This window comes from Chelon labrosus (assembly GCF_963514085.1).
Source record: "Chelon labrosus genome assembly, chromosome: 4".
Taxonomy (NCBI): domain Eukaryota; kingdom Metazoa; phylum Chordata; class Actinopteri; order Mugiliformes; family Mugilidae; genus Chelon; species Chelon labrosus.
This window is the reverse complement of record NC_140340.1, coordinates 674,774-690,448: the sequence shown is the minus strand read 5'-3', so window position 1 is coordinate 690,448 and position 15,675 is coordinate 674,774. Positions and strand designations below refer to the sequence as shown.

The window sequence follows — 15,675 nt, the reverse complement described above, 5'->3', positions numbered from 1 at the left end:
AGGTGGTCATGCCAGTGATGAAGGAGCTGCTATCTCTAGGATTAGTATAAGCCATGCAAAGAAAGCAGAAGAGTGCTTGTGTGTCTTCATTGTATGATAGCCATTTCCTGTTTGTACCATCTTTGCGAAAAAATGCCCTCTGCACTATAGGCTTGTCTGCCTTCTGCTGGGGGTGAAAATGGAGGAAGAGGTCTAATGTCTCTGGCTTTGGCCTGGTGAAATAATCAACTGCTGAATGGGGGACACTGACTTCCTGGCCCTGGCTATCTCTGTCAGCAGCAGGATCATCTTCACACTACAAAAAATTATTAGCATTGATAATTTGTTAGTAAACCACTAAAACTGCACTATCAACAAAATATAAAGATGGCAGTATTTGGTATTAGTGCATGAGTTAGTGCATATGGCTAAAAAGCAAACGAGCACTATTGTCATCAGTCTTACCATAACAATAACGGTGCTTTGTCTGAGATCCTCTCCTCTGTCCACAACTGGATTATCTTCAATCTAGATAAGAGATTATTATTGTTAATTATGCTAGTTAACCAATACAACAACATTATCATCAGTAAATATTTAAAAGAAATAGTTTAATATCAGTACAGTGTGTACATGAGATGATGTAAGGATATTACGCCTTATTAAGCCAGACACATACACATTAGGGCTGCACAATTTATCATATTTTCATCCAGATCAAGATAATGACATACACACTAAGTATAGCCAAGACAACCTGAAAACTAGCCTAGTGTTAGCTAGCCTAGGCTAGGCAAATGAGCGATTTTCATCTAAAGCATTCCAAACATAACTTACCAGCTCACCGCTGCTAGTGCCGGGTATGGCGGCAACATCATCAGATTCTTGTCGAACGGCGGTGATGGCCAAATCCGAACAACCACCAGATAAGTTCGTGATTTTTTTAGTTGTTGATGCAACTTCCTCGAGGGATTTCTTTTTTTTGTCTCTAAGCTTTTCAGCTCCACCTTTTCGTTTTTGGGATTGTTTTTTGTGCTCCATCTTCCCAGAAAATCTACGAAAGCTGTCTTGCGCCGTTAGCGCAGTGTGATTGACAAGTGACAGGAAATGGGTGGGACTTACCCACATGGACGAAATGTGATTGGCTATCAGCATAGGCAGCGATACGTGAACACTGGTATAGCCTATCACAGCAATAGCCGCCCGACCCAGCCCCCCAGCGGACCACAACGCTGTTGGCCGTTGCGATAGACTTTTTTCCCCCTTTATTTTTAATTTTCTCATGGCCCGGCCCACCGGCCCAGTGGCGCAGTGACCCACCGGCCCACCGGCCCACTGGCCCACCGGCCCACCGGGGAAATCCCCGGTGTCCCCGTACGCCAGTCCGCCCATGGTATCATCGGAAATGAAAGTCATCACAACACTGAGGTATTTAGCAACAGGAAAAATGCAAAAATGCAACAATGCAGCAGTGATGACTTGGAGACAAATCTACGTCTCTAAACACTTTTATTCTCATTGACCAGTTGATCCAGAAGCAAACACTGTTCCTCTGTCCAGTTGGGTTTCCTACTTCATTTCTTCTCCACTGCTGTTCAGTTTTTGGAAGATTTGAACATCAACCAACACTGCTTCTTCTAGGCCGGTTAGCAATCACAGAAATTGATGAAGGCTGAGACATTTTACCCTCGTTAATACCAAATAGGTGAAGTGCAAAATGTTACCAGTGTGGTAAATGAATGAAAGCAAATAAATAGAACTATCAGCATGTGAATACTGTGGTAGTGGCCTGAGTTTAATCACACATTTTATAGGATACTGAAAGTGTCCTCGTTTCCTCTCCACAGAGCAGGTGTGTCTCGTCAAGGTGGCAGCAGAGCGGAACCAGAGACGTGTCAATCAATATGGACTCAACACTTTTCCATGTCTGAGAAAGAATCCTGCTGCTTCAGTCGAATGAAACGCTCAAACTAAATAATTTACGTTGTTTAATCTAATTCTTTTATTTCAGCAATTTATTTTCACCTGCTTTGTCTAATCTGCACAGGCCTTGTTTTAAATGAGCTTTAGAGAGTAAGTTCAGTTAGTAAGCCTCTAACGGATGAAACACATGAATCATCTTCAAATATCTTCTTCCATCTCATCGTCTTCTATATATCAAAAATAGAAATGATAGTGAGTCACCAATTATTGAGGGACACGAATGTGCCATGAAGAGTCTTAGCAGCCACTGACTCAGTTTCTGCAGCAATGACTCAAATTTGCAGCAGAAACCACAGAAGTCTCTTTATTTAGCAGCTGCTTGGAGTTTCCTTTCTGCCGAATTGTCATTTCACTAACAAGACCACAGCTCAGTGCGTACAGAGATGTTTTATTTTAACCAGGCTGGGGGAGGGGAGAGGTGGGGGGTGGGAAGAGAGGAGTCGGGGGATGGGATGAAGGAAGAGTTACTAACTGATGGTGGTCCTCTGATGTTTGGAGGAACCCAGGGAGTAAGATAGAGAAGTTTCTGAGCTCGTCCAGTGAACAAGGAAATGGATTTGAGACCAAACACAGACCTCATCGTCACATCTCATGACAAGATTAGAAGAAATAAACTTTGTTCATCTACACTGTGCAATGGAAATCTGTTGGTGACAGTTGTTTTTTTCTAGTTAATCTTTTTTATTCTTGAAGAATCAGGAGTTGTAAAACCTTTTTTAGTTGTAAGGCAAACACACACGTTAAGAGCTGTAATGAACATGTACAGTAGTGTTGCAGTGTGTTTAACTGTCTCGTTGCTGTGTGTTGTGTATTCTATGAAGAAATGTGCGACGGTTTGTGTCTTTCTATTTTGTGTTTCTGGATTCTGGATGTAAAGTCCATCAGTGACCATGAACCTGAGGATCTCAGAGCTGCTGTGGCTCTTCGTGTTGAACAACACGACTGAACATTCAGGTGCGTTCAGAGTTTTGCAGCGAGGCCACATTTCCTCAGTGTTTGCAGCCGGCCGCCATCATTCAGAGAAGCACCAGAAGGTGGAGATGACAGGAAAGCTGCCAGTTTTATTTATTTTGTCCAGGTGAGGAGGATGGATGGTTTCATTTCACATGCTTACACATGTGTTACTGTAGCTGCCGGGCGTAAGTGTGTTGGTGGAAGATAATTCGACAGATATATCTTCACAGGGACTGAAGCCAGGTCTGATCGATGGGGCCGACAACCTCATTAACCACCACCCTGCTGCACATCCCTGTTCCTGGAAGGAGGAGGAGGAGGAGGAAGAGGAGGAGGCGACAAACAAGGAAAATTGTGACTCACACACAGCAGATACTTCATCCAACCACACACAGACACACTGGCAGGAAGAAATAAACAGCAGCGACTATGAGGAGGTGTCACATCACCTCCCTCTGGGATGTGGACAGAAAACATAACAACACACTGAAGAAAAAACACTAACAGCTTCCAGAGACACAATCAGCTGCATATTATACTATACTATTTAGAGAACATCCTGAAAGTAGACAAAGAAAACAAATCAAACACAGGACACAGAAACATTATCCTTGAATTTTCATTTAATCAGTAAAATGAGCCAATATTACATATCATGTCCTCCTTGTCTCCAGTATCTGCTGTGACCTCCTTGTAACTAAATGTTTCTGGTAACTGCTGATCAGTGGTCTACAGCAGCTTGGAGGAATTTTAGCCCATTCCTCAGAACAGAACCACTTCAGTTCTGAGATGTTGGTGGGTTTCCTCACATCAACTGCTTGCTTCAGGTCCTTTTATAAAGAAAGTTATCATCTCTAGCTTCAACACGTCTTAAACTCTAAACACAATGATCTACTTCCACCACCAGATATTAAATGTGTTTTCATTGGTTGCAGTGACGTACTGACCCAACACCATGACGACAAAACTACAATTTATATGATCACTGACATTGATTAGTTGTTACAGCCCAATACACATTTATAATCATAATGTTTATCTCTAACTGATCTGATTCACTGGTAATATCTTCACTGGGAGTTTATCCCCAGTGTTAATGTATGGAAACATCCTCTCAGTGAAAGTGTGTCTGAAGGTGTGTATGTGTTTGTTAGTATCAAGATCAGAGAACGACAGATTTCCTCTGTTCCAGTCCAGATTCACTCTGATCCTCTGGAGCTTCTTTACTGAGAGATCAGTGGAAGGAGTTGATGGTGAACATGTTGAGTATGTACCTTTGTCGGATTCTATTCCCCATAATCCAGATCCTATGCTTCCCCTCCTCTGGACAGACTCTGCTAACACACCAAGTATCCACCATGTGTTATCTCCAACCTCAACATTCCAGCTGTGAGTCCCTGAGTTAAAGCCCTCAGAGCCCAGGACAGAACAGTAATAATCAAACCTCTCTGGATTATCAGGAAGATGTTGTTCATCTCCTCCTCTCAAACTGGTCAGATCTTGAGACAGGATCAGATTTCTTCCAGCAGTGTTTGGATCCAGAATGACAGGAGTGTAGGAGACCATGTCCTTCATGTTGTTCCAGATGTTGAAGGTCAGGTTGCCCAGATGTTTGGCCTGGTCTATCAGAGCTCCTGAGGGCAGCTGTGGATCATCCAGCAGGAGGCAGAGCTGGACTCTTTCCACTGCAGCCTTGTAGTTGTTCAGGAATGAGACGTCTTCAGCTCTCAGCTCCTCCTCTGTGGCTCTGACTGTGTCTGAAAGAGCTGCTATCTCTCTGCTCAGAGTCTCCATCTTCTCCTTCATCATCTGACTCTTCTGCTCCTCTTCCTCCCTCAGTGCAGCCATCCTGGCCTCCTCTTCCTCTGCTAGAAACTGGTGAAGCTTCTTGAACTGCTCCTTAATCTGCCTCTCTGTGTGTCGGGCCTGGACCTTGATGTGTTTTTCTGTTTCATCAAACTTCACTTTAACTTCTTCACAAACCTTTAACTTCTTCTTTAAGGGCTCCAGAGTTTCCTGAAGGTTCTTCTTGAGTTCTGTTGCAGCTTTATTGATGGGTCTGAATCTGTCGTTGGAGTGTGTTTCTGAATCTATGCAGACGACACACACTGGCTGCTGATGGTCCAGACAGAAGAGTCTGAGTTTCTCAGAGTGCAGACTGCAGAGAGACTCTGGAGATCTCTGATCTCTCTCCTGTAAGAAGGACTCACACAGGTTCCTCAACACCAAGTTTGAAGGTGGATCATCTCTTGAAGATCTTCTCTTACAAACTGGACACTGGTGTGTTGGATCCTCTCTCCACCAGTTCTTCAGACAGACTTTACAGAAGCTGTGGCCACATGACAGAACAACAGGATCTCTGAAGACCTCCTGACAGACCGGACAGCAGAGATCCTGCTCTGATCTGGAAGCCATTTAGTCTCTGAGTGAAGCTGAAACACAGCAGACACAAAGTCCAGTCAGTCATGGCTCTCCTCCATCTTCTACTAACTTCCCTGAAACTTCCTTTGACTCTGAGTCCTGTTTTTGGTCAAACTCACCTTCAGTGTGTGGAGAGTCAGCAGCTTGAAGCAGCAGTGTTGTAGTTTTCCACTTTTCTCTCCTGTAGCTGGACTCACTCAGAGGAAGGTGTTAGTTTGGTCTGAAGGTGAATCTGATCATCTGTGTCTCTCTTTAGTCTCACACAATAATAAACTGTTTCCTGGTCTCAGGTAAATCAGGTGAGGGGGCGGAGCTTTACCTGAACTCCTCTGATGAATGTAGATGGACCTGTTGGTCAGGGGAGTGGTTGAGTCTAGATGTTTTTATGTTAGAGGGAGCGTCAGTTAAAGGTATTTAAGTTGTGGAGTGAGTTGCCCTACTCTGTTTGTGTATATTGATAGAAATAGAGCTGCTTCAAAGCCGTTGTGTTTTTTCTACATTTCTTCATAAAAATGACTCAAAACATTTTCACACAAGTCCTGAAAGTAGACAAAGAGAACCTAATCAAATGAATTAAACAGAAATATTAGACTATTAGACTTGTGTATTTGTTTATTCAAGTAAATGAATCATGTGTTCATATCATGTCCTCCTTGTTTCCAGTATCTGCTGTGACCTCCTTGTAACTAAATGTTTCTGGTAACAGCTGATCAGTGGTCTACAGCAGCTTGGAGGAATTTTAGCTCATTCCTCAGAACAGAACCACTTCAGTTCTGAGATGTTGGTAGGTTTCCTCACATCAACTGCTTGGTTCTGCTGGTTCTGCTGCTTGGTTCATCTTTTCTTTGCCAGTGGCTGCAGCATGTCTTTGTCTCATTTTAGCATTTTTACCAGCTTCCTGTCAGCACAGTTCCTTTATTGTTTCTTCAGCCTGTCTGAAAAATAAATCTGCTACAGAGTCGTCTCACAGGTTAGTCTGTGGAGTTTAAGAGGCAAGCTTCACGTAAAACAAAAATACTAAATAACAGAAATGTTGGTTTTAATTCTTAGATTTTTATTTTGTCTGTAAAACCATAAAAAGGTCTTTAAAGGTGAGTTTCAGTGACACTGGGAGCCACTAGGTGGAGCTGCTGTTCTTCACCTCCACAGATTCCAGCACAGACTCACGGTGAGGCTGGTGTGTTTGTCTGAGCGTCCGCTGTGAAATGTTCAGGGGATGAATCTTTTCTATTCGGTATTTTCACCAACGTTGTCAGCAAGTGAGAGTAAAATCTGACCATGAGGCCTGTGCAGTAGATTGTGGAGGTGTCCTGAGCCCCAGCCTGAGCTGAATGAGCAGCGTCGACGTCACTGACAGATTAAAGACACAAAATCCAATTTCAGAAGCTCTGATGGACTGTCAGAGCGATGCTAATTGCTCGCTCTCTCTCAGCAATAGGCCGAACAAAGGCTGACAATCACTGGTGGACTTTTTGTCACGCTCATTAGCCCAGTTACTGCCCGTTTATCTCAGCAGGGCTGAAGCATCACAGCTGCTGGAAATATCCTCTGGGTCCAGGATCAGTCTGAAAACTGCCGCAGCATTTTGTGAATAAAAAGTATTGGACAGGCTGAGGAGGATGATGATGATGATGATGATGATGATGATGTGTGAACACAGCTAAACAAACATAATAAGAGATGGGATATTCCTCTACGCGTGACACCGTCCACAACGAGCGGTTTAAACCAACCCCAGATCATGATGTGCATGAAGAATGTGGAGATTAGTTTTTCCTCTCAGAGCAGAAATCATGACGCGGCGCTTCCTGCTGTAACCGGTGCTCTGCACTCAAACCTCACAACCAGAAAGCAACACCTGCGTCCACAGATGCAGCCATTATTTTCACATTATCCACACACACCTGTTTGTACAGCTATCATAGTGAGGACATTCATTGACATCATGCACTCTAACCCTAACCTTTACCCTAAAACCAAGTCTTAACCCTCAGACAGTCATGTAAAGAAGTGAGGGCCAACCGAAAAGTCCTCACTTTGATGGTGTAAAAATCAAACTGGTCCTCAGAAAGATAGCTGTACAAGGTAACACACACACACTGCTGCTGCTTCTTTCTGTTTGTGCATTTAAACGTTTTCTTTCTATTTGTCTCATACTTCGTCTCCGACCGACTGACTCTGTGTCTCCATCTGATTTATTTCTTGTCATTTTGTTGGTTTTCAGTTTTCTTGCAGGTGAAAACCAGGGGCCTCTGACTCCGGGGGCCCCTGGGCCTGTGCTCTGTGCTCTCTGTGATATTTCAAACCACTCAAATATGTCAGGAAGGGTGTTGGGGAATGGGAGTTTTAGGACCCAAACGCAGGACTTCAAAGGCTGAGGCAGGAGTAGACAAGAAGGTTTTTTTAATTAACAAAAAAGAAACAAACTTACAATAAACAAGGACGCTGCTGATAAGGCAGGACATCCAAAAAGACAAAAATCAAAAACACTATCAAAACAATGACGTGGCATGAAAAACACTTAACATGAAACACATGGCAGACAAACAGTATGACGCAACAGAGAACAAAGGGGAAGGCAGGGCTATATATACACATGAGGAACAAGGATGACGAGACACAGGTGAAGCAAATCAAGAGACAAGACAAGGTGAAACCAATGACCTAATCAAAAGGACAAAAAAGGCATGAAGTAAGGCAAACAGGAAATCGAGAACTTAGCAAAATAAAACAGGAAACAGAACAGAAAACTAAACCCTAACTATGACTATGAAAAAAAAACCAAGAACTTTCTGGTGTTTCAGGTTTTAGACTCAATGGAAAGTGCACAGATTGTTTTTATTAGTTCCCATCTCTAGAGCTGCTTTGAGTGACAAAATCTTTGTGTGTGGGGGAAGTCCAGCTGAGACACTTAGGCTGCGTTCAGACTGCCAGCCAAAATCCGATTTTTAGCCCATTCAGATTTGAATCGGATCTCGATTTTGAAGTCTGAACAGTGACAGATCACATGAAATCCGATTTTTGCCAAACGGTTGCAAACCACATCCAGAGGTAGTTTCATATCGCATTCGTATCAGATATGGACAGATGCGTCTCAGTCTGAACAGCTCCCAACACTCAGATGGGTTTTGACTGTCCGTGACGTCACTTACGCGACGCCAGGCCAGAACCAATGCGCCAGACCGCGTGCCTATTTCCGTTGTGGAGGAGCCACGTTACGGCCACGGACAGTGATATTACAGCTATCACAATGGAGGAGGACTTTGAAAACAATTCGCCTTGGACAGAGGAAGAAACTGCATGCCTTATAAATCTTTACACTGACGTGACGTACATCCATCGTGTTGTTTGTTGTTGTTTTGCTTGTCGCTGTCGCAATTATATGACGTCTGACAAATACACGTGCTGAATGACGCTTCCGCTCGTTGCTACAGCAACCTATCAGACCGGTGAAGAATGTGGCCCAGTCTGAACAGAACCATATCCGATTTGGACACTTGCTAAAGGCAGTGTGAACAGTCAGCCCTAAAAATCGGATATGAGAAGGAATCAGATTTGAATCAGATCCGTCTGCAGTCTGAACGCAGCCTTAACTGTAGTAGTCATTAGAAAGACCTGTCTGAATGCTCACACTGAATCCAGACACCTTCCTTTTCAGATAATTCTGCTTTTTGACATCAGTTCACTTCCCTTCAACCATCAGAGCAGTAACAGCTCCACTGCACGTCATCACTCTGAGGTCGTCTTGATGTGACCAGCGATGAAAACCATGAAGGAGAACAGAGTCAGACTGGATCCCTGCAAGAGTGCTTCTAAAACCGGAAACAAGAACTAGAAAAACTACTGTTGTTTGATTTTTATTTTTAAACCTTTCTGTTCTTGTTTCGTCTAAAGTTAATCTCAGTCTTAATGTTGTTTCTACTGAGGTGATTTGTTGTCCATGGATGAAACAGGAAGCAGTATCTGTAGTGACCACTGGTCCAGGTCTCTCTGGTCCAGGTCTCTCTGGTCCAGGTCTCTCTGGTCCAGGTCTCTCTGGTGCAGGTTTCTCTGGTCCAGGTCTCTCTGGTCCATGGATCATTGTGTTCAGCTCTAAATAAACCTGGTTCTTCTCCAGATGACCAGATACCTTGAGTCAGAAAGTCTAAACTTACATCTGAATATTGTTCCAGAGTCATGTCCATGCTCCGTTTAGACCAACAGAAAAGATCTGAAACCACTGATGGAAACTACTTCTTCTTCTGCTGCTGCTTTTCTATGAATCTAATGACCACTGGTTTCTCCTTTACTTCTCTTTTTATATATATATTTCTTGGTTTTGCCTAATAAAGTAAAGTTTAAAAGGAAAAAAAACAGAGAAAGAAGAGTTTCAGACCGTGACCTCTCCCTCAGCGCTTCCCTGGAAGAATCCGTCCATCTTTGAATCCTGTGTTTTCTGCTGGAGTCTTTCTGAGCGGTGGATCAGAGAACCCTACAATCATGTCGTTGCCTTCGCTCCTCACAAACAAACACTTGTAAGTTTTGGGGAAAACATCTCTCGGCTGCTATTGATCCCATGATTCAACCCAAATGATCTGACGGATGGATTTACTTTACCCTGGTTGAACATTCCTGCAGCAGTTTCTCTGTTTCTTGCTATTCCTCTTTAATCTTTGCCTCGCTCCTCGGTGTCACAGTCAGCAGGGATCCTGGTTTGCTGACTGGGATCCATTAGTGAGATAAGTGCCTCCCTCCTCCCCCCTTGAGCTTCCTAATGTGTGTCTGCTCACAGCTTTAGGGAGGGGATCATTCACATGATTGACTTTGTGTTGTCTTTTCCTTTCCACCGGGATTTGTGGCAAATAGAGCTCATAATTGACTGCCTCGTTGTTGTAAAATGAGCTCGGTCTCCATTTAAGTGGCTGTGGTGGCTGGCTGAGCGCAGCAGTCAGCATGGCACTCCAGCAATTGAGCTCCGGTGTGATTTGTGAGTCCCAAAAGTGTTTCTGCCCTTTAACAGAGAATCAGTCGGCTACTCCAGCTCAGTGCGACACATGTTGCAGTGCAGTCGTAGCAGATTCAGATTCAATATGTAGACAGAGATTATCCAAGATCCTTGACAGTAAAACAGGACGTAGGAGATTTAATTAAAGTGTAAACGAGAAGAGGAACATGCTACAAGAATATCCAAAAACACAAGCTGAAACCAGGACAAGTGGACTTGTTGAAGATGTTTCCTCCAAGTGTTCAGCTCTAAATGTCTGGTGGAGGGTTTAGGTTTAAAGAGGAACATATGTGGAGTCCACCTGAAGGTCACATGACTAGACTCTGGTAATGACCATAATTAACTGTAACTGGAGAAACAAAAACCCTGAAACTATGTCACATTAACATCCTGAGTGATCTGGAGGTGGTCTGGGACACATGTGACCTCCTTCCTTTGGTAGTGTGAACACACAATGAGTCCTGGGTCACATTAAAGACCAGAGACCTGGTTCCTTTGAGGATGAAGCTTCCAGGGTTCAGGTCTAATCTGAGTCTTTGTCTCTAGAATAAATCAGATCTTAACATGTGAGAGTCTTTCCATCTTGTTCCAACATCTGGATCATGTCTCCAAGTCAACCAGCAGCTGTTGATGGTTCTGATCCAGCGGTAGGTAGAGATCCATTAGAGACAGCAGCTGCTACAATATTCTACTGACCACATGATGGCGCTGCTGATTTACAGACACACAAACTGAGATCAGATCGTTGAAGATCTGTCTTTTTATTTTACTGATTTCTAACAATTTCTTTGCTTTCGGGTTTGGTTCATCCTCCTGAATGTCTGAGCTCAAGTAGTTCACAAAGTGCAGGGTTGATGGTTCTCTCATTGTAAAGCATCATCGGGTGTGAATGAGGGACGGAATAACTGTGCATCACTTTGTAAACTGTCAAGGTTAAAGGAAAAGAAAGAGCTCTGTAAGTACAGTCCACCTACCATGAAGTTAAAATCATCTAAAGAAAGAGAGAAATTACCGTGAACCACAGGGAATATTTTAATCCCCCTCCTACATAATAATGTGCTGCAAAGGCTCTTTATTCTGAAACTGCCTCTCTATATAGAGCCTTTTATTGAGTCTGCATTCAGTCCATTCTCTCGTGCAGCATTTTAGTGAAGGCAGTGAAAAGTTGAGCGGTGACATGAACTGAAAGAAGCAACGCTGACGTCGAGGTTCATCATTTCACACACATCCTCAGTCACATCATCACCGTCAGGATCAGTGGGCTTTTCTGCAGCTTGTTCCAACATCTGGATCATGTCTCCAAGTCAACAAGCAGCTGTTGATGGTTCTGATCCAGCGGTAGGTAGAGATCCATTAGAGACAGCAGCTGCTACAATATTCTACTGACCACATGATGGCGCTGCTGATTTACAGACACACAAACTGAGATCAGATTTCAAGTGCTGGCTGGGGACGCATGTGGAGACACATTTATATTAAGACCAGGTGGGTGGACAGGTAGACATGTTCCAGGTTTTTACATTTAAACATGAATATATGTTAAAAAAACAAGCAACATCCACATGATGAAAAACTAAACAGTGCAGTTCCTCCATCGTCCACTAGAGGCTCCACCAGTGAGTCAGTCTCCATAGTTGTTTCCACCCCGACACTAAACCTCATTTAAATTAGATCAAGGACCAAGTTCTGAATTAGGCCTCTTTGATTGACAGGTGGGTGTCCTCACAGGTTGCCACCTCTTTGTTGAATCAGCTGCGAGTAAGGAAGAATCTGACAAAGACGGAGATGGACCGAGACGCCACAGTGAGCGTCAGGATGGAGGAGGAGCCACAGAGCAATAAAGTGAAGAGTCAGGATCTGAGAGCTCATGAAGAGACGGTGAATTCCACATCTATTATTAAAGGGAACAAAATGATCAGATGTCCACCTGCAAATCAACACGAGTCTTTCAGTGACTTACTTCATAAAGACACTGATCACGGTTCACCTTCACATACCTGCTGCTCTGCTTCATGAACAGTGGGGGTGGGGGTGGGGTTCTTCTACAGCCATATTTAAGAGCGGCCTCGACGATCAAAGCTGCTCCCTGACACGCTTCAAGCACACTCCATTGATTTAAGACTGCAGACCCTGTTGAGCTCTGCAGGAAACAGCAGAGGTGATTCATCTGTTGACGAGCTGTGGCAGGACAGGACACACTGCAGACGATTGCAATGTTGCAGAAAAGGCTCCAGACAGAGAGAAACGTTCAGCTGGTTTTATTACGTCACTGGTTTTAGTTTAGTAAATATCATTTAAGTTCTTATGAATGGACGAGAACCTCCACAGAGAACTCCTGGTGTGCCGCGTATCCATCCTGACCAATGACTGGGGTCAGAGATGAACCGTTACCATGGAGACCATCAAATAAAAACATGAGTCACTGAAGAAGAGGAGCATCATGTCTACTGGAAACTGAAGAGAAGAAAAGGTGAAGGAGATGAAAGAGAAGAAGGAGCAAGGAAAAGATTAGAAGGGAGATGAGGAGAAGGATAATAGGGAGTAGAAGAAGAAGAAGGGGTGAGGGGAGAGGAGTGGAAGAAGAAAAATATGGGATCAGAGGGAGAAGAAGAATGAGAAGGAGGAGGACAGGAAGGAAAAGACAGACCAGAAGAAGAATGAGGAGAAGTGAAAGGAAACGGTTTATCATTCCGGTTTATCGTTTTTCATTCCTCTACATCTGATCAGTTTGACCTGATCCAGGTTTTAATCTGATTATCAGAAGAACAACTAGAGTCCATGAAGAAGTTGGTTTCTCTCTCTTCAGCGTACGCTTCAGCCACAAGTTCAATCACAGCATCATCAGAGTCAACAATGAACCTGAACACAGGTAACAGCCTCCATCATACCACCATCATACCACCAAATCATTTGATGTGAGACCTCCAACTGCTGCTTCTGAAGAAGACCAAATACCAGCAGGTGATGGTTTATCCAAAAACAGCTGGAACAAACACATCTGGATGTGTCTGATGAAATGAAATGATGCCAAGTAACCAACAACTAAAGCAGATGAAACCACAGCAGAGGTTGCGCTAGACTTTTTCGTTGTCTGTCATTTTGACTGACAGGATCATAAAAATCTCGTAATTTTTTAAAGTGATAATAATGGAATTCAAAAGTACTTTTTCAGAACAGTATTGACTTTAAATGGTGAAAAAAAAAAAAGTTTGGGCTGCCGACACGTCTGTACTTGGAATGGGACTGCTAGCGCAAACAGCTCTTAGACGGTACCGTAGGGTTGAAGAGCTTCGGTGGTATGCAAATTCCATTTTGGTAGCTGTTAGCCGCAAAGACATAGACATATATACATATATATGTATGTATATCTATGGTCTATGGTTAGCCGACTACAGTCAATGTTAGCCGAGCTCTGACGTGTGCATCAGTGTAATCGGTGTACCAGGAAATCGTGCACCGACAAAAGTTCCGTAATGTTTGGAACGCAAACTGCGATTAGAGACAAGAGCCAATTAATAAGGTCACTCATCACCAAGTGGTCAGGGGTGTGAATTGCAATCTGTCAAAATGATGGATGGCCTTCAGATTTTTAAGTCACAGTTTAAAAAAATGACAGAAAATATTCTGTTAACGTGACCCCTGAACCACAGTTTAACTTCTGTGATCATAAGAGGCAGACATTTCCAGATTTTCCAGGTTTTCCGCTCTGTTAGTTGTCTGAGTTCTGAGTTAATTTTCTGGACCCACATGAAGGAACCTCTCCCCAGCTTCATCTGCTGGTGTTACAGGACCTCTCCTCACTGCTGAAGGATTCTGTCTGAAAGATGAAGATCCTTCTTCTGAAAAGCCCGGCCTCTCTCTCTCCCTCTCTCTCTCCTCAAGTAGCCACTTGTGGAGATGGCAGCCAATTTAAATGCATATCAACGAGGGTTAGACGGTCAGAAGTGATGTGGCTCAGCTCAGCATGTGGCAAAACTGGTTTAGCAGCCTTCTTCGCTGAGCTCTCGAGAGCAGATGCATAATCAATCACCGGCCTGCTTTGTAATTCTGCAGCACGAGCCGCAGCTTCATAACTCGGTCATATTAAAAAGCAGCTACATGAGAAGAAATAAAAGTGAGGCGGCGCAGCATGGGGGGCTGAGAGGATCTGATCGAAACCTCCTCCAGACAGCATCTAATCAGACGGCGCTGCAGTGTTTGAGGTGTAGAGGATAGCGTGGAAAGTAGTTGGAGATCTGTCCTGCTGCTCCTCAGACCCAGCTCCATCAGCTCCATCAGCAGTCAGATCACATGGATCTTAATGAGAGCAGATCTGCTCTGAATGTTAAACCTTTACAGCCAGTAGAGCTGCAGAAAAGCCCAGCGTCCACCGATTCTGTCAATCAAAGAGGCCACGCCCCTGAATTCAGCAGAACTTCTATCCTTGATCTAATTTAAACAGATGAGTTCTAGAAACATTCATCATGAACAGAGAGATTAGTTTTAGTATCAGGATGGAGACATGTCAATTTAACATGGAGGTCCATGGAGACTGACTCACTGTGGATCCTCTAGTGGATGGTAGAGGAACTGCACTGTTTAGTACTTCAACGTGTGTATTTTGCATGTTTGAATAAAAACACCTGAAACATGTTTATCTGTGTCTACACCTGGTCTTAATATAAATGTGTTTCTACACTTTAACACCTTACTGATATGAACAAATGATTCATTTTCTTGAATTAATAAATACACAAGTCTAATACTTCTGTTTTATATGTTTGTTTCTCAGGACTTGTGTGAAAATGTTTTGAGTAATTTTTATGAAGAAATGTAGAAAATACTGAATAAAATACTGAAAAATAAAATACTGAAAAATAAAATACTGAAAAATAAAATACTGAAAAAAAAAAACTTTTAAGCAGCTCTGTTTATATTAATATACACGTAACCAGAGTGGAGCAACTCACTCCACAATTAAACACCTTCAACTGAACCACTCCCATGACTAACAGGTCAAAGTTCAACATTTATCACAGAGTTCTGGTAAAGCTCCGCCCCCTCACCTGATTCACCTGAGACAAACCAGGAAACAGTTTATTATTGTGTGAGACTAAAGAGAGACACAGACGATCAGATTCACCTTCAGACCAAACTAACACCTTCCTCTGAGTGAGTCCAGCTACAGGAGAGAAAAGTGGAAAACTACAACACTGCTGCTTCAAGCTGCTGACTCTCCACACACTGAAGGTGAGTTTGACCAAAAACAGGACTCAAAGTCAAAGGAAGTTTCAGGGAAGTTAGTAGAAGATGGAGGAGAGCCATGACTGACTGGACTTTGTGTCTGCTGTGTTTCAGCTTCACTCAGAGATTAA

General features: G+C 43.3%; 1 protein-coding gene across 1 annotated transcript; it reads right to left on the bottom strand.

Moving 5' to 3' along the window:
- Nucleotides 1-3,455: 3,455 nt before the first annotated feature.
- Nucleotides 3,456-5,514, bottom strand: LOC311487415 (E3 ubiquitin-protein ligase TRIM35-like). Its single transcript, XM_084543682.1, has 2 exons — nt 5,457-5,514; nt 3,456-5,348 (listed from the first exon to the last, which is right to left on the bottom strand). The coding sequence occupies exon 2, from the start codon at nt 5,329-5,331 to the stop codon at nt 3,958-3,960; it is 1,374 nt and encodes a 457-aa protein (XP_084399808.1). The 5' UTR covers nt 5,332-5,348; nt 5,457-5,514; the 3' UTR covers nt 3,456-3,957.
- Nucleotides 5,515-15,675: the final 10,161 nt, after the last annotated feature.